The following is a 23,384-nucleotide window of genomic DNA, read 5'->3' on the forward strand; positions in this document are numbered from 1 at the left end:
ATACTTGGATTGCGTATAAATACCAAGAAACTCAAAGTGGAAGGGGCTTTTATGATATTATCAATACTGTCTGATGGTACTTTTTGCTGTTCTTTGTCTTCTTCTTTGTCTCAATTAAAGATGAGGTTTTGGTACTATATTATTATTATTAATTTTTCATTTCAATTCAAATATAAAAACTAGGGTAGTGAGAAAGTGGATGGGGTATTGTATTCAAGGAAGAGAAGAAAGGATGAAGGATACAATCATCAAAGACCTACCTTATTCGGGAATTTAATTTATTCTATGTTTGGTTACTATGTAAACACCTACCTACCATCTCTCGTGGTATGTATCAGGGAATTGGGGAATGAAGGGACCACTGCCCCACTTATTTAACTCAAAATGCAACTCTTGTGTTGGTTCTTTTCAAATTCAAATTCTGTGCATTGTATTTGAAAAAGAATTATGAGCTCAAGGGTTTTGACTCTTTGGTTGTCAATTTTTGGCATAGGCCCAACAGATCTCACAAACTATAGAAGGGTGCATGTGGTCCATTTAGAATTGGATGCTCCACCAACCCTTTTTGAGGGTGAGGATTATTTCCCATGTTGGGAGTTGCATATATCATGGAGATTTTGTATTGTATAATGAAAAAATATATCATGATTCAACTACTTGTCCTCCATGGTGCCCTTTTGCAGTGTAGTCCAAGTACAAATGCGGTGATTTTTCCTCATTTTGGTCCCTTCTCCAACAGGCAATATGCAAGGGAAAGATTCCCACTAACATTCAACTTGTGGGAAACTTTTTTTCTTCCCCACAAGTGATGGGTTTTCAATTTTAAGTGATGGGGTTATCCAGATTTTGAATGTTCTAAGAAAAGACAAATACTATATATATGAAGCATGGTGAGTCAATGGGAACCAAACAATGGAGAAGAGAAAATCCTCAGTGTGTAGTCAATTACATTTCCTATGAAGCCACCATCTTTACAAGCCATATCAAAGGATTCGGAGATCGAGACACGTGAAGAGTAGGATCTTCCCCCCAGATATCAAAGCCCATACAGTGATCATTCCGTGAAAAGGCTAATATCTAATCTTTGATTCGCTTTAGAAGTAATTTTTCGTCTTCTACCCGTATATTAAGGAGAGATTAGCGCTGAATACCCATATATGAGATGTGAGGATTAAGTATATAGGGAAGAACAAAGGCAAAGGCAATGTGTCACCTTTTCCATGTTTCATGCTGTCAAATTTTATAATCCACATACAAAAAAAATTTCTAGTGGGTTTTTTTATCAAATGAAATCTTGTCAACATGCTGTTGTCTGGTTCAAAGTTCTGCGTTGGTTAAAATACAAATGAAGAGGCCTAAAGCTTTGGCTCACCGAGAAATTGATTAGAGAGTGCCCCATCTCAATTCCCCAAAAGGGGGGGAGGGGAGGGGGGGCCATATATCCTTGGAAGCATAAGGTCAAGGGCTCTCCCTCTCACACACACAATGAGAGAATCTTCAGTCTTAGAAACTTCCAAGCAATACAAAAAAGCATCAAAAGAGTGAAACCCGATCTTTCCCTTCACTCCAAAAGCCCTTACCAAAAGCTAACAGACAGTTTTGATAAGTTGGATTCAGCTTTTCAAGTTGATATTAGCTGAGTGACAAGAGGATACAAACCATTGCCCATGACATAGATTTCCTGAGCTAGCTGTTGCTGGCTTTGATGGCTCAAAAGGGCTCTGAAAATTTCAAACCCCATCCCTGAAGGGGGGTGCTGGGGTGAGGGGGCTGATTTCCATGTGGATTATGACTTTTGGCAAGGTCATTTTAGTACCAATTTTCATGTGAACTTGTCTCTTATCCTTGGCTTTAACTACAATAATTCTCCAAAACATACATGAACTTACCATAATTACGACCTTTCATGGAATAATATTCAAGAACAAGACAAGGATATTGAGCCAAACTATGAGCCAAGGTTGTAAGTCACTCATCACCCATGGACTGCATACCCTCATTGCTACATTTTTCACTTGAACAGTAAGTAGCAGCAGTGTTTGAATGAACAAAGCCCTACACTTGCAGGCACTGACCCATTGAAAAAGCAACCAGGTGGGGTGGGGGGGCTGAGAAATGTGCATCACAGCATTACTCCCATGTCATGGATCAAACCATTTCGTCCATCGGTTTCAGCAAGGTCAGGGCCCGTGACCCTGTCGATTTGTCTTACATCGATCATGCCTCTGCAACAATATCCTCAGTATCCAATTTTTACTAACAAATACTGTGCTTACAATTGAATCAATCTGATGCTAAGTAATCCAAAATTTGTCACACTTTGATACTGCATAGTTTGCAGATTTTATCATCATCTTTGTTATAGAAGTAATGTTAGTATTTTCCTGCTATCCAAACAAGGATATGGTTAAGGAATTAAGTGAGGATGGTAACAGGTTTACCAATCCCCAGTGGACGAAAATAAGCAAGGGCATCTATCTCCCTGTTAAAATTGTAAAAAGTAAATAAACAAAGGTTTGTCTTGACAAGTAGGGTGCAGTTTAGGTGCAGTTTAGTTTCGGCTGTGTGGTACATGATGGCCTGCTATAGGGGTAGGCTTCCTGATTTCCTTTGTTTCCATGTTTACCAGAATGCCAGCATAGCAGGGCCACAGGATTTCCCCAATACAAAAGTTTTGTCCTTCACTTAGCTTTTCACCTTTATGCTACTCAGATGTAGGATTTCCCAGTACGTCCCTGAAGTCCACATTTCGATTTAGGATTTGATTGTCTCACAATGCCTCAGGATTTCCTCTCAAGATCTTCTCTACATGATAAGGATACGGTAACAAATATGTTAAAATTTAAATTTTTTTTTTAAATTCACTTCAATGAAATTCAAAATTGGTTAAAAACCCCGGATAATTCTCTATTTAGTTTGAAACCCTTATCTGATTATGAGTAGTTTAATGATTTTCATTTTATTCAAATATTACATTATTTGTGATTGCATGCGAAAAAACTCCTTATTTGGTTAGGATTGAAACATTATAAAAATATCGATAATTATGAATATATTACATATGTTTTAATGAAAAATATAATAAATTAATAAAATTTTTCAAATATTAAGAGAAACTCTCAAAAATTATACAAGAAATAAAAATAAACATTTTAATTTTTTTAAATGATATATATAATTTATCATATTTGATAATAATATCCTCCACATTTATTATTAAGTTGCATTATATATTCTTTTATAATAATATTATGATAACAGGTCTAATTTTAAAATATATTTAATATTAAAATTTTGATTATTTTAATTTAAATGTATTCTATGATATGAAATAAATAATAATATATATAATTTTTAAATTTTAATATATATATATATATATATATATATATATATATATATATATATATATATATATATATATATATATATATATATATATAAATTATGTTTTTATATTTTTGGTGATAAGCTAAATCAAATGTAAAAAAAAAAATAAAAAATTAGAATTAATTTATTTAAAAAATAAAAAAATCAGTAAAATATCCTAAAATATTAGTGATTCATCAGAAAAATTTTGAAAAACGGGTGAAATATGGATAAAATATCCGAAAATATGGGTTGATGGATATATCTTCTTTTTATTGGGATCGACGGGTTATTTGGTTACTAGTTACTACATGAAGAAAAGTAATCCCCTATGGAACAATGCAGCATATCATCAAATAAACGTTCAATTCAATTCAAGTAATGATTAGAAAATAAAAAACTAGAACACAGACACACAAATTCTCCTAGTCTATGGTGCTATCGGTACGTAAGGGTTTATCCTCGAAAAGGGTAGCAATATCTTCTAGTGACTTGCCCTTGGTTTCCGGTATAAAGAAGTAGAAGAAAATTGAACCGATCACCATGACTCCGCAGAACACTAAAAACATACCTCCAAATGTAATGGCCTTGGAAATGCTCAGAAATGTCATGGCCACCACCCCACTCACCAACCGGTTCACGGATACGGCCATGCTCGTACCCTGTGCTCGGAGCCTCGTCGGAAATATCTCAGACGAGTACACCCACGTGATGGGCCCCAGCCCAATTGAGAAGAAGGACACATCGGCGCACACTGCCACCACGCACAAAGCAATGGCCCATGTGGGCTTGTGTTCCGAGTCTTCCAGATATTTGGAGCCCAACGCTAGCCCACCTAGCGATACGGCCATGCCTATTGACCCCAATAACAGAAGGGGCCGTCTCCCGTAACGGTCCAAGAAAAGTGCGGAGACCAAAACGAATGCCGTCTTGGTAATTCCCATGATGATCGTCACCCCCACCAGCTGTCTCCGGTCGTTTATTCCTGCGTTCTCGAACACCGCCGGCGAGTAGTACACAACGGCGTCATTTCCTGAAGCTTGCATGAAAAAATTCATTCCTATTGCTGCTACGAGGATTCGACGGATGGGCTTGGACGGCCTGCAGAGCAATTCCATCCAAACCCCTTGTCCACTCCACTCGGCAGAGGTGGTGGTGGAAGCCTCTCTCATGATTTCGGAGAGTCTCAACTCAGCCTCCTCTTCATCATCGGATGTTCTGATCAGAATTTGCTTTGCCTGGCTTATCCGGCCTTTCATGACGAGCCACCGAGGGGATTCAGGCATTCCAATTACACTGATTCCGATGACGATTGCTGGCACTGCCGCGATACCGAGCATCATTCTCCAGTTGATTTTCGGTGGGAGGCCTGCCAAGGCGTAGTTGGCGATGTAGCCCAGTAGGATACCGAAGGTGATGAAGACTTCAGGGAGTGAAGTGAGGAAGCCTCGGGTCATGGCCGGAGAAAGCTCGGCGGTGTAGACTGGTGCGATCATGAGGGAGTACCCGACGCCGATTCCGGCCACCACCCTTCCGGCCATGAGGAACAGATATGAGGGTGCAAGACTCATTAGCAGTGCACCAATTAGAAAGGTGGCTGCAGCCAAGACAATGGTGTAGCGCCTACCAATCAAATCGGAAGTCTTGCCGGAGGCGAGTGATCCGATCAAAGAACACACATTCAGAGACCCCACCAATATCTCCACTTGAACTGAACTGATGTGGATTTCATCCTTAATGTAAAGCACGGCACCGCTCATCACCCCAATGTCTACAGAAAAAAAAAAAAAAAAAAAAAACCCACAATCCAGAATCGCAACCAAAATTTCGACTTTGAAAAAGAGAAGAGAAACGATTGAAAGGGAACTCACCATAACCCAATAGAATAGAGCAAGTGGAAGCAAGAAGCGCACAGACAAGCGAAAATTTGTTGAGAGAAGACTTTTTGCGAGAAGCACCGCCAGCCTCTGAAGCCTGAGGTTGATGGGATTCAACCACAGTGGGCTGCTCTGGAGTGTCCATCGCCATCGCGGTTGGAAGGATACTCTCCTGGCCTGAGAGAAACTCACTTTTTCATGATTGGTAGGTTGAGGGTGATGACGGTGTGTACTTACGATTTCCTCCCACAGCAAATTGCGGATTTGTGGATAGTATGACTCACAAAATCACGTGGCGTGCACGGTCATTTAATATTTTGTCCTATTCTCACTCACTCCCATGCCACCTGTTTAACAATTTTTCTCAGAAAATATCCAATTCATATTTACGGAATAATAATTATGCCACCTGTTTAACAACCATCCCCTATAATTGATATTTATGAAATAATAATTAATAATTATCTGCTCATACATCTTACGTGGAGAGATATCTCGTAGCGCGTGGCCATGCAAGATAACTGCCCAAAATAAAAAACACGCTGGATAATCAATCAATCATTTAAAAATTAAAAGATGAAATATAAATGCCTCCCTTATATAATTAATCATTTGAAAAATAAAAAAAATAAAAATTTATAATCCAATGTTGTGGGCATTGAATGGCCCAATCAATTTACTATATGTTATTAAATGAGAGTGGCTCACAATATTTACACAGCCATATGCCATATACAAATTTGCTTCCAATTTTCTTTTGTTACATCCAACAAAGGCAATGGCCATGATCACATCAGCCTTGAATTTTCAACATATTGAACAACTTGAGAGCCAAGATGGGAGACCCAGTTCACAGCCGTGCCGAAAAAGAGCTCCCAGAACCAGAGATCCAAAGCCAGGACCGATGAAAATATGGCGAGGGCCAGAGTCTGGTACCTGTTCAGTGGCCAACCGGAGACTTCAGCCATGGCCTTGAGGAATGGAAGGGAACTGCTCTTTAAATATCGATTCCTTATGGACCAAGCGGTTACCCACTGCACCTGGGACGGTATGAGGTCGAACTCCTCTCTTAATCGCCTACCCAGGTCTGGCATGTGTCCCCCGCCATATAGTATAGCGATTTTGTTGTGGCCTTCATCCATTGCTCTCCTTAGTGCCTCCACTGCAGCTCTGTTCCTCTCCCCAATGATCACAGATTTCTCCTCTACATCCGCTGTCACCTGTGTGAACCTACAAGGATTCCACCATTTTCTTTTATAATTTCAAGAGCTTTGTGCCTGAGACTACAGTATGATTGGCTACTCAGATGCAATACAGACTTCAACCATGAGAAAACCAGGCATGTACTTACTCGGATGTCAGTCGCTTTGCCAGAAAGACCTTCATTGCTGCACCAAAATCAAGTCTGGACAAGGCTTCTAGCTCGGGATATTCTGATGCCTGAGTTCCAGTATCCGCACAAACACTTCCAATAATGAGAAGGCCAACAAGTGGCATAGGTAACACACGAGAGGCCCACAGAAGCTTGGATCTCCAAAAACCGAGGTTTTCTGGAATTGAAGCAGGCAGCACCATGGCTTTTGTTGATTTAAGAGTCATATCTCTAGCAAATGTGAAGAAACTCTCACCTTTCTCAACCTAAGGGAAAAATATGATAGAATGCCATAAAATATCAAAACCTGACGCACTCTGGCTGGCCGATAGCAAAATCACAAATGAAGGTGATGCAAAGGTCATAATTCAAAGTTTGGTGGTAAGAAAAGAGTACACAATGGACCAAGCATTAAGAATTGTATGAATATGGACTATAACCTATCAAGAAGCAGACTCCAATCAGGTCAATCTTAAAATTTTTTAGATTAACAAGGAAGTATCTGTGACCTCATAAAGAAAAAGAAACAGCAATAAATAAATAACAAAAAAAAAATTAAAAAATGGCTGAACTCAAACATTTGTTACTGGGTATAGACATGCTTAAATTTTTTTCCATGTTCTTGATGCATATCTAGAATTTGAGTTAAATATTGAGCAAAGACTGTCAAGTAACTTCTACAAAAATCTCAAGCATTTTAATGGTTTACACAGTCAAAATACTAGTGCATCGCATCAATTTTATCCAGAGAGGTCAAAGACTCGGACCTGAAGTAACTTGAAAGTCTCATAGTCAAGATCAGCATGGTACCAATTCTCAGCTTGGTAATCAAGACAATCTAATTGAAAATCAAGCATAAGAACTCGAGCCATCTGTCGTTGAATGCATCCAAGAATGTTAAAGCCTCGTGAACGTGAACTTTTGAGCCTTTTTGTAGCAGCAGGGTTTCTTCTATTCTCTAAACTCTCTCTACTGGCCACCATCTCGTAAAGGACACAGTCGTAGGGTTCAAGTTCCTTCTGGAGGGTTGCAAAGTACCTGTGTGCAAAGAATAAAATACTATCAAGTGGACAAATCCATAGATATTTTGATAACAATTTCAATTTTCATCAATTTGAAAATATCATGGAAATTAGTAAAGGAAAAAAAATGGAAATTTCAAATGAAATACCGGAAAAAAAATGTATATAATAAGTATAGTATATTATGTATAGGATGCAAAACGATCGCAACACTAACGAAAATGTAAATTCTATAGTATAGTATATAACAAGTATAGTATACAAGTACACTTAAATAATGAAAATGTAATAAAATCAGTACAATATGAGGTACCAACACACAACAATGAAGCAACATATTGTTGATTCACAAGAGTAATTTTTAGCACAGGCATAATTCTATAATATTTCTTTGTTCAAAAGGGTATCATGGAGATAGGAATTTATTCAAAAACACATACTTTGGAATTGGAAGGGGTGCTCTTGAAAATATTTCACACAACATAAATGGGTATAAGTCTGTTATCAAATAGGAAATTTGCACCCAAAAAACTAAGATTCTTTTATCTCTAAAAACCCCAAAAAAAAATTAATTTTTCTCCAGTCAAGTTTTGTGAAAATGTAAAGAGTTGGGTGGCCAAAGAAAGGAAAATGAGTTCAGAAAAGTATTCCAAAGGAAGGAAAAATATAGAGAGAAAGTCAGCATTAGAGGCTCTGAGATTGGAGTCAGGAGAGAAGGAAGATTTATGGGGTTTTACTTCACCAACAAGCATTTCATTAATGTCATCTTGAATTAACAATAAGCTCAGAGCTGTCATCACCCATGACCTGGAAAAGAACTTGGAGACCTAAAAACCAAAAAAACTACATTCTTCATAAATGAGCTTTATATAAACCTCTAAAGTATGAGTTTTAATCCAATTCAGAAGGAAACTAATTAAACAAACATTATAACCGAACTATCAAAAGATTCAAAACTGTACAACCATCCTAAGTTCAGACCATCCATTCAATCATCTTTGCTGTATACTTCCCAGAGAGCACCAGATACAAAGCCATATATTAGTAATTTGACAAATTTCTGCTCTTGCGTGTCATATTGAGAATGCCAGATGAAGCAAACCATTAATTTCTGGTATTACCACGAACCCACCACACTCCAAGTCGAAAATGAAAATATAATAAATTCATAACAGAAAAAAGATGCAGAAGAGAAGAAATCAAACTAGAAAAATGGAAAACCAGTCCAAATTCTAGTGAGCAGACATACTCTTTGTCCGCAATGTGAATCGTAGAGACCAAATCAACCTGAAGAAGATATATAAAGGAAAAAACCCATAATTAAAAACAAAAGAGCAGAAAAAAGCACTTGAATAAAGGGAAAGAAAAATGGCATAATTATAATTTGAAAAAATAAAATAAAATAAAAGGCACCTGACGAAAGGGTTGAAGAAGAGACCAAGGGAACTTCTTTCTGTAAGTGACGACAGCCGTCTGCAACTCGCCGTTGCTCCCTCCAAGTATCCCTTTTTTGAATCTCATAAAATCAGCAATGGAATTGTTCTGAAGAAACTGGTCGGCGGACCCATGTTCGACCGACGTCGATGGCTTGAGAGAAGATGCGAATAACTTGAAAGAAGCTGACGAAGTTGGGAATCTGGGATTAGGGTTAGAGGAGTTGAAGGGTCTGAGTCTGGTGGGAACGGGTACGGAGAGAGAAGTCGAGGCCATTGCTCTCTTCTCCACACACAAGATTGCCTCCTTAACCTTCTCTTTCAGCTTAGTGTGTGTATTACGCACCCCCTTTTCATTTTTCCCATTTTTTCTTTTTTAAATTTCTTTTGTCCTATCCCTTTTTTTTCCCTTGCAATTTTCAGTTTCTAGTTTCTTCTTGGAGGAGGCAATAGATTTTTTTTCGATGACGACGTCTCCATAATCTTTTCCCTTCTGAGATTATTTCCTCAGAAATCACAGACCCAAGTCTCCATTTATCTCTAAATTCATGATAAATCATTGCTTTATGGGAATTTGGAAGACAATGTGAATTCAAGATAAGCATAGATTAACAAAACAACCCATGACAAAGTAATCAACTTGAATGACCTTCAAAAACAAATTTATCCTTTACTGTATAATCATTGTGTCCAAAAACAATAAATTTCCCAGAAAAACCAGAAGTCTAATCTGCATCAATAGAACTAAATCAATTACCCCAAAAAAAAAAAAAAAATCAACCTCCAATGGTAAACCTGCCAATTACAAAATCCATTTCATGGCTGCCTCTGAGCCTTAGGGGAAAAGTGGCAACAAGTCCTTGGGCAAAAATAATATATTAAGAGCTAAAGGCTCATGGGAGGGAGACCAATCTTCTACAATTCAATAAAAGAATCATGCTGAGGTGCCAATAGATTTGTAGTTGGGTTTTGTTTTTTTTTTTTTTTTTTTTTTTTTTACTTTTTTAGTCATGCTGGACTTGCTGTGATAATAGGCTAAGGCCAGCTTCTAAATCCTCTATGGTGATGGTAAGTAGTTCATCTGTATCTATACACTCAAAACTCAGCCTGAGGTCCAAATTCTCTCTAGCATTCACCAGCATTGGATCAACCAACCCTCCATTCATCTCCTTCCTCTGCTTTTCTGTTGTTTCTCTCTCTATCAGTGCTGCAACGGAGTCCACACTGCATGAAGGATGTAATCTGAATCCATACAACAAGCTGTCTTCTGTCTGATTGTTCATTTTCAGATTCAGAATCTTGGCCAATTCTTGTGAATTGAAGTCACCAAAATGGAAAAACTTTGTCACCCTTCTGCAAAAGCCTTCATTTGACGAGATCACCCGCTTCATTGGTTCGCTGTAGCCAGCAAAGATGACTACTACTTTCCCACTGTCCATGACAGACATTATCTCCTCTAAGGCTTCCAACCCATAGTCTTTATCATCTGACTTCTGCATAGGTATAAGTCTGTAGGCTTCGTCTACAAAGAGAATTCCTCCCTCTGCTTCTTTGATCTGAAATGTGTTGGAAATTAGTTTTCTAAAAGAAAATTGTCCTAAGTTTTTCATTAAATATGATAATATACAATTTTCAAAGCATGTAGCATACTTTTCTTCTTGTCTTTGGTCCTGTATGACCAACAAATTCCCCAACCAAATCAGTCCGCTGGACTTCAGTCACTTTGTCAGTAGGTAAAACTCCCACCATGTGTAGTAATCTTCCAAGGACTCTCGCAACCATAGTTTTACCTGTTCAAGTACAATAATCATATAATGGCTTGTTAACCAAACAAGGTACAAAAACATGAAAAATTCAATTGAAATTAAAACATGTAAAAGACAATCAATCAACCCGATGTATATCCATAATTCAATTTAGTTCTTCAATATAAAATTTATAAAATAAGAATAGAAACTTCTTCTTGTCTTCATTGACCTAAAAACTTCTTCTTCGTGAGGTAACTAGACAGATACAAAAGGTCCCCTGGTGCATGTTCTTTACTGACAATGTAGTTTTAAACAACAAAAGCACAATAGTTAAAGAAGATTGCAAAAGGACAGTTTAATGCCAAACAGGTTTTTATGAGAAGAAATTTTAAAAAATGGAGATGAAGAAGGCCATTAAGAGGCTTAAAACTGATAAGCAAAAGATAGCCCAACAACAACTATTAACATTCTCTATATTTTAAGAAAATATTGAAGATGTTGGCCAGAGAATTAGAGTCAAGTGGGGAAGAAAATTCCTACAACTAGAAACCAGCCATTGTATGGAGCTTTTCATTAGTATTCTATTTGCTTATCAAACCAAAAAAGCCAGCCATTTCTTGGTACAAAATTTTGGATAATCAAAAACAAAATATTGAAAAAAATTGTGAGTTATTGGAATGAGGATCTTAAGATGGATTAGCACTACGATAAAAATAAATAATAAAATAAAAAAAACACATATATTCATGAGAAGGTACAGCTCAACATACAATCCTATTAAGATGGTTCATTACATGTAACAAAGAACATATAGCATACCCACGAGAAATGATTTGTCATAAGTTATAAGTACTGCAAATATAAGGGAGAGACCGTAAAAGGTCTGTGGGCCAATGTACCAAGGAAAAACAAGGTGGCTTACCATTTAACAAGGTGCTGCAAGAACAAAAGAAAGGATGTGGATAGAGATTCTAGTAATAGACATGTTGACCTATGATTTATGAGTTCAACCCTAGATATAGTAGAAAAGTGAAAAGGAGTATATTACAGAACCCAAACAGCTAGGACAAGGCTTTCTTGAATTGAAATCGTGTCACTTCTTTATGCTAATAATTGTAAAGAGAGGATCCATGATTATTAAGAATAGGAAGAACACCACCAAATGTGATGCTGTTACAGTTCAATTTCACAATGATTAACTTGATAAAACAACCAAAATGGTTAAAAACTAAACCAAAATAAATTGGAAGTCTCCACTACATTGCAGTTTCATTTATAACAGATGGAATTTGGTAGAATATGAACATGACTATAAGCTAGTTTCCAAATAGAAAAGGCAAATATCTTGGCACAATTCATAGACATATAAGTATTGAAGGCGTGTTTAAACAAATAGCATTGTTTTAAGAACACAATCTGGACAAACTTACCAGTTCCAGGATTGCCAAGGAAAGCCATATGAGGTGGTTTTCGGCTGCCAACTTTTAGCCCAAGGGCCTTGCGCCTTTCGTCCAAAAGCATGCCCTTTGCCCATCTCCGAAGTTGTGACTTTAGGTCATTCAAACCCACAATATTTGATAATGCATCTTCAAGTTCATCCATCTTAGCTTTTGTCTCACTGCATGCTTCAAGGGCTCTTCGTTTTATCTGCTCATCCAAACACCGATGCAGAAGTTCCCGCAACTTCTCACTTCCTGGGCCTTGTGAGAGATGATTAAGGGGAGTCATACCCTCCTGAAAATCAAAGGCTTCACCAATTATTACCATTTACAAGGAGAGTATATCTGACTACAGATAAAATATGCTCGGCAATGGCAATTATTATTACATTGTCTTTAGAACTGCAATCAGCATTGTACTCGAGCAAAGTCTTGACAGTTGAGCAGTCTTCAGCCCGGAGTGAGTACCAAACAGCAAGGTGTAATGGTGTCATTCCATTCTGCATGAAGAGGACCTAGTAAGAAGAGAGTTCAAGAAAACAGCATGTCTCATAAAAAGAAAAAAAGGATAATAAGCTGGCAAGAGAGCACACATTTGCTTTGGCTTCAACAATAGCACCATGAGCAAGAAGCAACTGTGCAGCTGCATTGCAACCATTCTTTGCTGCCATATGCAATGGAGTTTCTCCGTACTGCTCAACACATCAACACCCATGAATTAATAAGAGTAAATGAATCAAAAGATAGGAACTTCTACAAATTTTCAACAGGAAAAAAAAAAATATTTACCCACCATGTTCTTTGCTTCCAACTCCACCTTTTCAGCTCCTTGCCAATTGAGCAGAAACTTTACTATCTCAACATTGTTGTAACCAGAAGAAACATGAAGCGGTGTCTGTGCCATCTGCAATTAAACCAAGTATACCCAATAAAGGAAAAGGAAAAGAAACAAGTAACTGAGCTGGCACCTTCCTAGGTATCACAACAAACATCATGAATAGTTAGGCCATTCAATCTAGATTATTTAACTCCAGGGAAATTGCAGCAAGCAACATACAACTAAAAGATATACCAAGTAAATGATTAATAATTTAAAACATGGTAACTCATGTTTAGCCCATTTTGAAAACCAAAGCTTCAAACCAAAGGCGAGGTGGTTCTCATAAGAAATTATATATTTGTTCAACATCAGAAATTAGATAAAGAAAATTATGATAGGGAAAAAAATAAAAGACACGAAAAATCAAGATACCTGAGACAGGAGAAAAAAAAAATTAAACAGAACACCCAAGATTACAGAAATGTACATTTGTGCCGGTGCACATTTTGCGTAGCTTAGTCAAAACATTCTTTTGAATCTCCCTCTCTTTATGGAGCTATAAATATGACAAGACTCTATCTTAGAGATGTCCACGCCATTAATCTCCACCATCCCCACATTTTTACTTGTTGTAGGAAAATCAACACAGTTCATTGCTGTGCTCATCCTAGAATTTACTGATTCAAGAACATTCTCCACAATTCTGATTATCATTTAACCCTTTTTGATTATCTTGTACTAGGGTCCTCTTCCTGATTATAGTCAGTAAAATGCTCCATAACTAACAAAACGATGTGACGAGGGGTTCTATTGAAATTTCAGTTATCTTTCCCTCAATTCTCCTTATCATGACATCTACCTAGTCTTCATCCTTTTTTAAAACCCCACCACAATGCATCCCCAGATTACATACATTATCTACAAAAGAAATAAAGAAGCACACGAAAGATCAATTCTTTCCAGATTCTGAGCACAGTAAACCCAAATCTTCGAACATCATCGGTCCAAATGACATCAGGCAGCATCATTCTTGGAAATACAACATATAAAGAAAAATGGGTTTCTTGAAATACCCATATGAAGGGGGCAGACAGATAGGGGAAGAATAAGAGATCTCACAACAGGGTTTCGGTCGTTGAGGAGAGAAGGGTTGTCCCGAAGTAGCTTCTGAAGGGCGAGAAGATCACCGGACTGAGCACAGCCATGGATGGTGGTGGGCTTGGAAGATCTGGAGCGTTGATCCAGAGGCAGAGGCATATCTATCTTCCTTGTCTTCAATTCCCTCGTATCTCGTACCAAACAACAACAAAGGGAGGAAATTGAGGGGGAAGATAGATTCTTGGGCCTCTTTTTCTGAGGATTTTCTTCTCAACCGAATCTTCCGCGCTCTCTCTGCAATGAAAATCAACCCCGCCTCCGACTCTCGCGTCCAACTCATACGCTCCCTGTCCAAATATACATACTATCCTTCTCCCTCATTCAACTCAACGTGTGAAATAATGAAATTGGCTTCTGTCGGTTACCATTCTTGCTTTTGTGTCGTTAATTCAAACATTTTACAGCTAACACTCACACCGTCCACCTTAATCACAACTTATTTATTAAATGATTAAAACTTTGGTCTATATTTTTTTCTTCAATTAAAAGGTAGGTCTTATTGTCCAGACTATACATGTAGTATGTTGCACACACGGTAATGAGAAAAGATTTTGAGTTGCCAGGTGGAGTTTAGTTGGTTCACGTCACGGCAGCCACCCAATTATTGAGGTGGCAATTTTAAAATCGATGTCAGCTGTGCAATATTGAACCACCCACAAGCTGGTCCAGTCTGGTTGGATCCCAAACCCCCACTTGCAAGTCCTTGCTTGTGGAAGTATACTCCTGTATGGTTTGTGGTTGCTTATGATGAGTATTGTCCGCACTAGAATTTGTATATGTTTCGGGTGTAATAATGTGGGTCTTTTAAGTTTATGAATGATCATCTAAAAAATGAATGACTTTTATAATAGTTTTATATAATGTGATGTCAAAATTTCATAAAAGATTTGAGTTATATTGATTTTAAAAATGAGATGATAAAAAATCCTAATCCAATAATTGGTATCAAACATGGAAGAAAATATGAGATATATCATGTATCCAAGGATCACGATCGCGTTACATGGAAGAAAATATCGAGATATATCCTGTATCGGAGGAGTACGGTCAAACGCGGCGCTCCTCAAAATTTCACTTTTTGTTATTAAGAGAATTTGAACCCTAAACATTTTAAGCCACTTTAAAACCTGGGCAAGATTGCCCCTTATTAAATAAAAGACACTAAAGATATATATATTCAAAGTTCTCATATAAATAAAATATTAAAAGAATATTTTAGATAGCAAATTAATTATAATTATTTTATAATTAAATGCAAAATTTTCTTTAATTGATCACCAAAAATATAAAATTTATTATGATAATTTTCTTTATAGTGTTTTCAATATCATTAATAGATTAATTAAATATTAAATAATTATACATATAGCACAATTGAATTAAATGAATCATAATTATAATATTAATATATATTTTAAAATTAAACATATTATAATCAAATATCATAATATTTGATGTAATTTAATAATAAATGTACACTTATAAAATTCATATTTTTATTGATGCATATGATATTATTATTAAATATGATAAATCATATTATACATATATCAAATTATTTAATAAAATAATTTTAAAATATCTATTATGCTTTTAATTATATTTTTATGAAGTTTTTCTTATATTTTTATAAATTTTGATCAATTTTAAGCATATTGATATTTTTTTTTCCAAAATATCCATTGATATATCTCCGATATATTCGATGTATCCGTAAAATCGAAGTATCGATATATCCATGATTACCGATATTTTTATCCTTGGTATCAAAGTTAAATGTCATCGATTCAAATTAGACTAATATATTACGAGAAATTGACACTTAACATTTTACTTTAGAAATAGAGCATGTGAAGATACAAAATTTATTGGGTCAATAATAAGATTATCCACTCTAGTTTTTCTTATGTAGAATTTTGCAACCATTTATTAAAAGTTTTACATGTGTAGTTTCTGTTTTAGATCATTATTCGTCCTTTTATATACTTTATACAATAAAGGATGATTTTCTTTTGACTTTAATGACAAACTCTTTCAAAAAAAAATTAAACATGCATGTGTTAAGCACAAAAATCTTTTTTCGGGTGGAAACACAATTTTGGCTTTTCCTATAATGTTAAAAGTTACAAGTGTTGTTGATTCTTTGTGCTTGTAGACACCTCATTTGCATTGGACTTATTATGGTCTTTCATGACCACATGAAGTTAATCTCCATTATTCTAAAGGTTCATGACTTTGAATTATTTACATTTCTCATTTTATACATTTAATGTGTGGAAAAAATTTAATATATATGGTACATGGTATTTGGAAATTACAAAGTATCATGACCAAAGTCATCTACCAAGTTGTGTATAGAGTACAATGACCAAAGTCATGCACATAAATTAAAGTTTTCATATACCATGAATCCGATATGAAATTAAGAAATGAGAATTCATGTATGTAGAAGGAAGCGTTCATTTGTGACTCTTGATAGAAGGTCACTTGAAATGATATAAAAAGGACTCTTGATCCCTCTTTCCACTCATCCTAAGTTTACGAGGTTTTTCCGTTATTTTGTACAAACGTCAAGCATGAGAAAGTAAAAAGAGAAAATATACAAGTTGTCAATCCGGATTCAATAGATACAAGATGCTCCTAAAGGCGACTCGACATCGTAAACGATCTATATAAGATGATCTTTATTACAATGTAACAAAGTAAGTTTTATAGATTTATTTTAGGTTCATTAAACTAGAATTTTTCCTTCATTGCCCCCAAACAGACGTCTTTCAAAAGCAGAGTTGTAAGGGTTTTCTCTTTGTCTTCTCAGATTGTCCTATCCTTCAATGATGACAACCATGGTGATGTTTCCGTGTATCACTCATCCATTTTTCCCTCAATAGTTGCTAGGCCATTGTTTGGCTTAATGGTGCTTTTCTCTTGACTTGCCATTTTGGATCAAACAAGTAGGTTGCACTTTGGCTCAAGACCATGTATTGGGATCAGAAGTTGTAAGATGCATAGCATATTGAATGGGCTGGATCAGTTTTTGGAAACCCAACAAAAAGCCCAAGGTAAGAACAGAGTAAAGCACCCAAGGCAGAAAGACGGCAGTTGCGTAACCTAAAGGGGACAGTGCAAACGTAGGGTCACCAGCCACGTGTCAATAACCCACGTAGAGATGAGGTTGCTTTAACGTGTGGTCATCACAGTCCTCTTCTCTCCACTCTTCACCATCCTCCCACAAGATATTTTCCTTTCCATCTTCCCAAATCATTGGTATTAATTTTCACAAACTAACTCTCTCACATCCCATCATGAACAGATAACAAACAGAGAAATACGCTCCCAGAGGCTTCATACAGTTGCATGAACTCAAGCAATGGCTGCAGTCACCAAGCTCCAAATCTCTCCATACAGCTTACAGCCCCGGACCCACCACAGAGCCGCCCGGTGGCCTCCGCGTCGGCCGCAATTTGTTTCTTTTAGCGGCCGCCGTGGAGTTTATCTCCGGCCGTGCAGGTCATTCATGTCTGGAGATGGAGGTGAATTGGAGGAGCAAGAGAAGGAAAGTGTGCGAAAAGGCGGGAATTTGAAGGAAAATAGAGTGGAGGCCAAGGAGGGATCGGGAATTCTGAGTTTCGCCAAGTCCGTGTTTGTTAGGGTTTCCGGTTCGTTCCCGCGGACGGAGGAGGAGCACCGTATTGCGGTGGCCAAGTTGGAGGAGATTTTCTCCTCGGTGAGTTGTAATTTACACGTAATTATTATTTTTGTGGTAAAGATGTTGCGGGAATTTGTAATTAGATTCTGTGTTTTGTTTTGGTGATTTACAGTGATTTAATGAGCTTGTAGTTTGCAGGTACTGATCTTCTTGATTATCCGTTTGGTTGTTGAGAAGCGGTAGGAAAGAAGAGAAAAAAAAAATTGGAAATTTGTACTTCACTTTGGTTTGGTTCCCTAGAAAATGAGGAAGAATAAATACAAATTCTTTTCGTTAGCTTTTTTAGCTGCCAATTCAACATTAGGCTTGCTGGAAAAATATAAGGACAAGACTCCATAAATGGAGCACTATTTGTTTGTTTGGCTAGTTCAGATGAACTTTCGACTTTCTGCTGGCAACAGAAAAAACAAAAGGAAAATCTAATTTAGGAATTTGTTTTCTTTCATATCCCTTTTTTTTTTTTTTTTTGTAACTATTTATCAGTGACTAAACAGAGGGTTAGATAATATTTTGATTCTTTATGGTGTTGCTAATGAAATTGTTAGTTTCAACATTAAGTGTTCTAAGAAATTTGTCATTGATTTTGACTTAGGCAAGTATCTGATCTAGTTTGTTGATGTCTCTTGAATTATATCCAGATTGCTGTGCAAATTGGAAGATATATCGTGACCATGATGAGCACCGGAGTGATACTAGCAATTGGATTTCAGCTGTCAGGTAGAAAACATGTAATTTGGGAAACTATGCATTGATGTTGATTTGCATCAAGAGACAGTGCTCCATATATAAAAACTTAATGGTCTAGAATTTTGTGAAGGTGGAGACAGCCAGATGAATGCTTTGATTTGGTATAGCTGGCTTGGAGGAATTATTATTGGAACTATGATAGGTGCTAACTTGGTTCTAGAGGAACACTGTCGAGCTGGTCCCCGTAATGTTGTCATAACTGGAAGGTATCTATCACTATCTCCTCTTTCAAACTGGAGGATACTTCATCTGCTCTTCACAGTTTCATGAATCAGTTAGTTTTACTCCATCAAAGAGTTTTAAATCCCAGTATTTGTGCATTTGGGCTACATTTTTTAGTGTCCTGTAGTCAATGCACAAGGCTCCGGCCTAGCCAATCTCTTACCTCTTTCTGCAATTTATGATGGTGTTTTTCCATTCTCTATTTCTTTGGGTGGAGTGATTTGATATGCCATGCAATGTCAAATTGACTTCATGCCTTATCTCATATTCATATATAGATTTGTAAATTATATAAAAAAAAATAGCTAAGTGAATTCAATTTATGAAATTGATATTAATTCTTAACAAAATGCATTTTCAAGTTCTTTATTTGATCAGTGACAATTTTTTGTGGATGGATTATCAATGAGCTGTTGATTTGCACTGATATTTTTATCTTATTGATTGTATGATCAAACTGGATGGTGCAGTACAAGGGGACTGGGGAAAGCTCTTGCCAGGGAGTTCCTTCTTTCTGGAGATCGTGTCATTGTTGCTTCCCGCAGGTGGTATTTAAAAGCATGGAATTTATCTCTGTTTCAGGATATCGATTTTTATTTATGCCCTGGATTGTCATTTTTTTGTCACTCACAACACCATATCCATGCTTGGTTCTTGTGAAGGCAGCCCTGAGTCTGTACATGCAACTGTCAGGGAGCTTGAGGAGAATCTAAAGGAGGGTATGGTCACTGCGGGTGGCCCATCTAAGACAAATTTGGAGCGTGCAAAAGTGGTAGGCATAGCATGTGATGTTTGTGAACCTGATGATGTGCAAAAATTGGCAAACTTTGCTGTCAGTGAATTTGGATCCATTAACATTTGGGTGAGTGATTAGACTTTTTCCCCTGTTTCTGCTTTAGATATTAACTCTATTTCCTTTTCTTGTATTTTACATTATGAGATGAAAATAGGGCTCTTTAATCAGATATAGCTATATACATCTTTTTACTTTTATTTATTTATTTATTTATTAATTGGGTTTCAGACATCGGTTCTTAATTCTGATGCATTTCAGAAATGTTGTTAGGTTGACCTGTAAAGGGGATAGAAGATATTGATAAGTCCCATGGCCTTAATGTTGAACTCAATCTTCACAAATTTAATTTTTTCTACTTCCAAACTCGGAAGCTCGTATGTTTTATCAGTGGCTTCTATTTTCTCAATAACTCAGTTTCAATAGAAAATGAGATTAAGAATGCTATTATAATTCAGTTTTCATTTATAAAGCTGCAGTAACTGAGAAGCCTATAAACTGGATAAAATATTTAATATATTATAATGAAATCTATGCCTAGTGATGGCAGCTTTATTTTGAAAAATATCATGTGCATGGACCTGCTGTTATTACCAACAAGCTTAATCTCTTTATATTTCTAGGTCAGAGACACCAAAAAGATGTGAGATTCTCTTGCAATTTTTTCTTGTTACTAAATTTTTTAGTTTTCATATTTTGCCTTTGTACAGATAAACAATGCTGGCATGAATAAAGGTTTTAGACCCTTGCTACAGTTTACTGATGAAGATATTAAACAGGTATTCTTGATTTGTGTCTATAGGAATTATTTGTGAGTGGTTCTGCTTTTTTGAATTTGGAAAGTAAATATGAAATCTTTTGGAAGACATATTTAGCATATGCAAAGTGGTTCTGCTGCTTTCTTCAATCAGAAATCAGTTGCACCACACATGTTATAGAAGATATTATAGGGTCTCTTTCTTCATCCATTTCTTTCAGCAAGTTCTCTTCTTAAAACCTTGTCCTGTTTTTTATTTCTTTGTTGATTTGGTGCTTGCTATTAGCATAAGCTTCAAATTATGATACTGATTAATTTGAAGAAAGTGTAATCAATCTCTTGAACAAGCACATGGATCACATGCCCACCCATTTATCTCACTTAAAATGTCCTCTGGGAATGTTCCCTGGGGTGTTGGTCTTACAGATATATACACAAATGTTGATTGATAACATTTGCGATTTTAGACAAAGTAGTACCTTAAATTTTAGACTGATATAGCCCTTCTTATGATTTTAGATCGTTTCAACAAACCTGGTTGGATCTTTACTTTGCACTCAAGAAGCCATTCGAGTGATGAGAAGCCAGGGTAATGGGGGTCATATTTTCAATATGGACGGTGCAGGCTCTGGAGGATCTAGCACCCCTTTGACAGCTGTGTAAGTTTTATTTCAATTTTGGTGGATTTTGGTTCCTTATCTCATGGAAGAGGGCTAAAGGCTTCACCTAATTTTTAGCTAATTGTAATTCAAAAACTCATGAAAGTCTGCAACTTTTCCCACGTTCCTGTGTTTGTTTATGCTGTTTATATTCCCTCCACCCTGCCTTAGTTTTTTTTGTTTTTTTTTTTTATAATTTTTATCTTTTATGAATTGTAGCTATGGATCCACAAAGTGTGGTCTTAGGCAGCTTCAAGGATCACTCTTGAAGGAGTGCAAGCGATCCAATGTTGGAGTGCATACGGCATCTCCAGGCATGGTCCTTACAGATTTGCTTCTAAGGTACTAGGGATGCATATCTGTTCTCTGCATTGTGTTTATAATTCTGATTCAATTCCTCTTCTGAGCCCTCATCAGTAAAAAGGTCACAAATGGTTGCACAATCCACATTTTAGAACCCAATCCAACTTGTGCTTCCACAGACAGCTGTGTAAGTTTTACAGGTTGCTACTTGAATCTACGTTTAAAAACTGAAATGGACACCTTCCTCAATCTGCAAGCAGCTTACAATTTGGTCAAGTTACATAGTTTTATCTGTTTGTAATGGAACCTGTTTACTTCATGAGGTTTGCCCTCAGAAATTCATTTTGTTTCCTACTGAAATGATTAGTTTACTGCTGTGCCAACACTGAAAACCCTATCTTGTTTCTTGTTTGCAGTGGCTCCACCATTCAGAATAAACAAATGTTTAACATTATCTGTGAGCTTCCTGAAACAGTCGCTAGAACTTTAGTTCCACGGATGCGGGTTGTAAAGGGAACTGGGAAGGCTATCAATTACTTGACCCCTCCTAGGATTCTACTTGCTTTGATCACTGTCTGGCTGCGACAAGGTCGCTGGTTTGACGAGCAGGTAGCCTTGGCTATTTTAGTAAAACACTTTGACCCATCATGCACTTGGCAAAATTTTTTAACGGATGTTGTTCTTTTGTGACAATTTTATTGCCTACTTAAGCATGAGAAAACATAGTGTCATTGGCAAGGTTATTTGCCAATGATCACACATATATATATAGGTAAAGCTAGAACTAATTTCAGAATGTCTTTGCAGGGAAGAGCACTATATGCAGCAGAGGCAGACCGAATCCGCAACTGGGCTGAAAACCGCACACGGTTCTCTTTCACAGATGCAATGGAGATGTACACTGAGAACACTTGGGTGTCTGTCTTCTCACTTTCTGTTGTTTGTGCCTTCATCATCCTTTCTAGCACAGGAAGCTCATTTCCTGGCACCTGACCCTTCACATCTCACTTGCCACTAGAAATCATCAAACTCCAAATCCATCTGGCCATTGCACTTACTGAAGGAAGCCAACCGAAATATCCAAAACTACAAAGTTAACAGAAAGGTACAACACAAATGGGTGATAGTTTTTCTCCCCCAAGTCCCTTACACCTACCTCCAACTATTACTAGGTGCAAAATTGTTTTAGATCAGGGCCAGATGTTTAACCCACCTATGTACTGGACTGGATTCTGTGATGGGCTCTGTGGGTTCTGTATAGACCACCCAAAACATTATTTATTATATCAAGAAGTATTCTTCCATTTCTTTTTATATTTATTTGTTTTTCATCTAACTAAATAAAATATTTTAAATTAATGATTTTAGAAAATGTGAACTAAATCAAAGAAAAAAAAAATCTATTACATATTTTTAAAAATTCTAAAATATCAAAATTCTTACAATATAAAAAGGATGGAAAATTTGAAAATAAATAGTTAAAAAATAATAATAAATTCATTCCTCAATTTTTCTAAGAATTTTTAAAATCAATACTATTTAAAATGAGTTCTAAAAATATCCTATAAATCATATAGAAGTTACTATTGCTTTCTTTATTTAAAAAAGAAGAAGAAATATTTCTAAATAAATACAAAAAAAAACTTAAAACTTGTTTCCTAATTATTTTCAAAAACAATTTTTGAAAATTATTCTTTCATATTTTATAAAATAAAAATTTATTTAAAAACCTAAAATATTTTTAACATGTTTTCAATTTTTTAAATATGTTTTAAAAATTGAAAATAAAATATTTTATAATTATTAAATATGTTTTACAGAACAATAAACTTATTATTGAAAACAGTTGTCATATAAACCCTTATTTACAATTTGGTTTTCTAATTGTTGCATTACATAAATATTGCTAAAACAATGCCAAAAAAAAAAATTACTTTTTCAAAGAAAAGAAATCATTAA

General features: G+C 36.2%; 4 protein-coding genes across 5 annotated transcripts; 1 reads left to right on the forward strand and 3 right to left on the reverse strand.

Annotated features, from left to right (window-relative positions):
• Positions 1-3,691: 3,691 nt before the first annotated feature.
• Positions 3,692-5,501, reverse strand: LOC117924922 (polyol transporter 5-like). Its single transcript, XM_034843661.1, has 2 exons — positions 5,241-5,501; positions 3,692-5,140 (listed from the first exon to the last, which is right to left on the reverse strand). The coding sequence occupies exons 1-2, from the start codon at positions 5,395-5,397 to the stop codon at positions 3,795-3,797; spliced, it is 1,503 nt and encodes a 500-aa protein (XP_034699552.1). The 5' UTR covers positions 5,398-5,501; the 3' UTR covers positions 3,692-3,794.
• A 356-nt stretch (positions 5,502-5,857) lies between these two features.
• On the reverse strand, positions 5,858-9,418 carry LOC117925057. The gene is made up of 5 exons (XM_034843877.1): positions 9,054-9,418; positions 8,890-8,927; positions 7,386-7,656; positions 6,598-6,884; positions 5,858-6,476 (listed from the first exon to the last, which is right to left on the reverse strand). Exons 1-5 carry the CDS (start codon positions 9,348-9,350, stop codon positions 6,035-6,037), a joined length of 1,335 nt encoding a protein of 444 aa, XP_034699768.1. The 5' UTR covers positions 9,351-9,418; the 3' UTR covers positions 5,858-6,034.
• A 295-nt stretch (positions 9,419-9,713) lies between these two features.
• On the reverse strand, positions 9,714-14,960 carry LOC117925056 (ribulose bisphosphate carboxylase/oxygenase activase, chloroplastic). Its single transcript, XM_034843876.1, has 7 exons — positions 14,200-14,960; positions 13,054-13,164; positions 12,854-12,952; positions 12,650-12,760; positions 12,252-12,555; positions 10,724-10,863; positions 9,714-10,629 (listed from the first exon to the last, which is right to left on the reverse strand). The coding sequence occupies exons 1-7, from the start codon at positions 14,335-14,337 to the stop codon at positions 10,078-10,080; spliced, it is 1,455 nt and encodes a 484-aa protein (XP_034699767.1). The 5' UTR covers positions 14,338-14,960; the 3' UTR covers positions 9,714-10,077.
• Positions 14,961-17,458: 2,498 nt separating this feature from the next.
• Positions 17,459-22,739, forward strand: LOC117925479 (probable chlorophyll(ide) b reductase NYC1, chloroplastic). 2 transcript variants are annotated; one of them, XM_034844496.1, is made up of 10 exons: positions 17,459-17,962; positions 18,583-18,661; positions 18,750-18,897; positions 19,384-19,458; positions 19,580-19,775; positions 20,417-20,485; positions 20,983-21,122; positions 21,342-21,464; positions 21,842-22,034; positions 22,233-22,739. In XM_034844496.1, exons 1-10 carry the CDS (start codon positions 17,606-17,608, stop codon positions 22,416-22,418), a joined length of 1,566 nt encoding a protein of 521 aa, XP_034700387.1. In that variant the 5' UTR covers positions 17,459-17,605; the 3' UTR covers positions 22,419-22,739. The 2 variants fall into 2 exon arrangements, with proteins under 2 accessions (XP_034700387.1, XP_034700388.1); XM_034844497.1 differs by having other exon boundaries at positions 17,460-17,962; positions 18,762-18,897.
• Positions 22,740-23,384: the final 645 nt, after the last annotated feature.

This window comes from Vitis riparia, chromosome 11 (assembly GCF_004353265.1).
Source record: "Vitis riparia cultivar Riparia Gloire de Montpellier isolate 1030 chromosome 11, EGFV_Vit.rip_1.0, whole genome shotgun sequence".
NCBI classification, from domain to species: domain Eukaryota; kingdom Viridiplantae; phylum Streptophyta; class Magnoliopsida; order Vitales; family Vitaceae; genus Vitis; species Vitis riparia.

Excerpts from the sequence above, each read along its gene's own strand:
- LOC117924922 (XM_034843661.1), bottom strand. The coding sequence starts at position 5,397 with ATGGCGATGGACACTCCAGAGCAGCCCACTGTGGTTGAATCCCATCAA. Across the intron at positions 5,141-5,240 it reads CTCTATTCTATTGGGTTATG|ACATTGGGGTGATGAGCGGT; the intron begins GTGAGTTCCCTT and ends TTTTTTCTGTAG.
- LOC117925479 (XM_034844496.1), top strand. The coding sequence starts at position 17,606 with ATGGCTGCAGTCACCAAGCTCCAAATCTCTCCATACAGCTTACAGCCC. Across the intron at positions 19,776-20,416 it reads TTGGATCCATTAACATTTGG|ATAAACAATGCTGGCATGAA; the intron begins GTGAGTGATTAG and ends GCCTTTGTACAG. Across the intron at positions 21,123-21,341 it reads AGCACCCCTTTGACAGCTGT|CTATGGATCCACAAAGTGTG; the intron begins GTAAGTTTTATT and ends TATGAATTGTAG.
- LOC117925056 (XM_034843876.1), bottom strand. The coding sequence starts at position 14,337 with ATGCCTCTGCCTCTGGATCAACGCTCCAGATCTTCCAAGCCCACCACC. Across the intron at positions 12,556-12,649 it reads ATTGCAGTTCTAAAGACAAT|GAGGGTATGACTCCCCTTAA; the intron begins GTAATAATAATT and ends TTTGATTTTCAG. Across the intron at positions 10,864-12,251 it reads CCTTGGCAATCCTGGAACTG|GTAAAACTATGGTTGCGAGA; the intron begins GTAAGTTTGTCC and ends GTACTTGAACAG.
- LOC117925057 (XM_034843877.1), bottom strand. The coding sequence starts at position 9,350 with ATGGCCTCGACTTCTCTCTCCGTACCCGTTCCCACCAGACTCAGACCC. Across the intron at positions 8,928-9,053 it reads TTCTTCAACCCTTTCGTCAG|GTTGATTTGGTCTCTACGAT; the intron begins GTGCCTTTTATT and ends TATCTTCTTCAG. Across the intron at positions 6,885-7,385 it reads AGACTTTCAAGTTACTTCAG|GTTGAGAAAGGTGAGAGTTT; the intron begins GTCCGAGTCTTT and ends TTTTTCCCTTAG.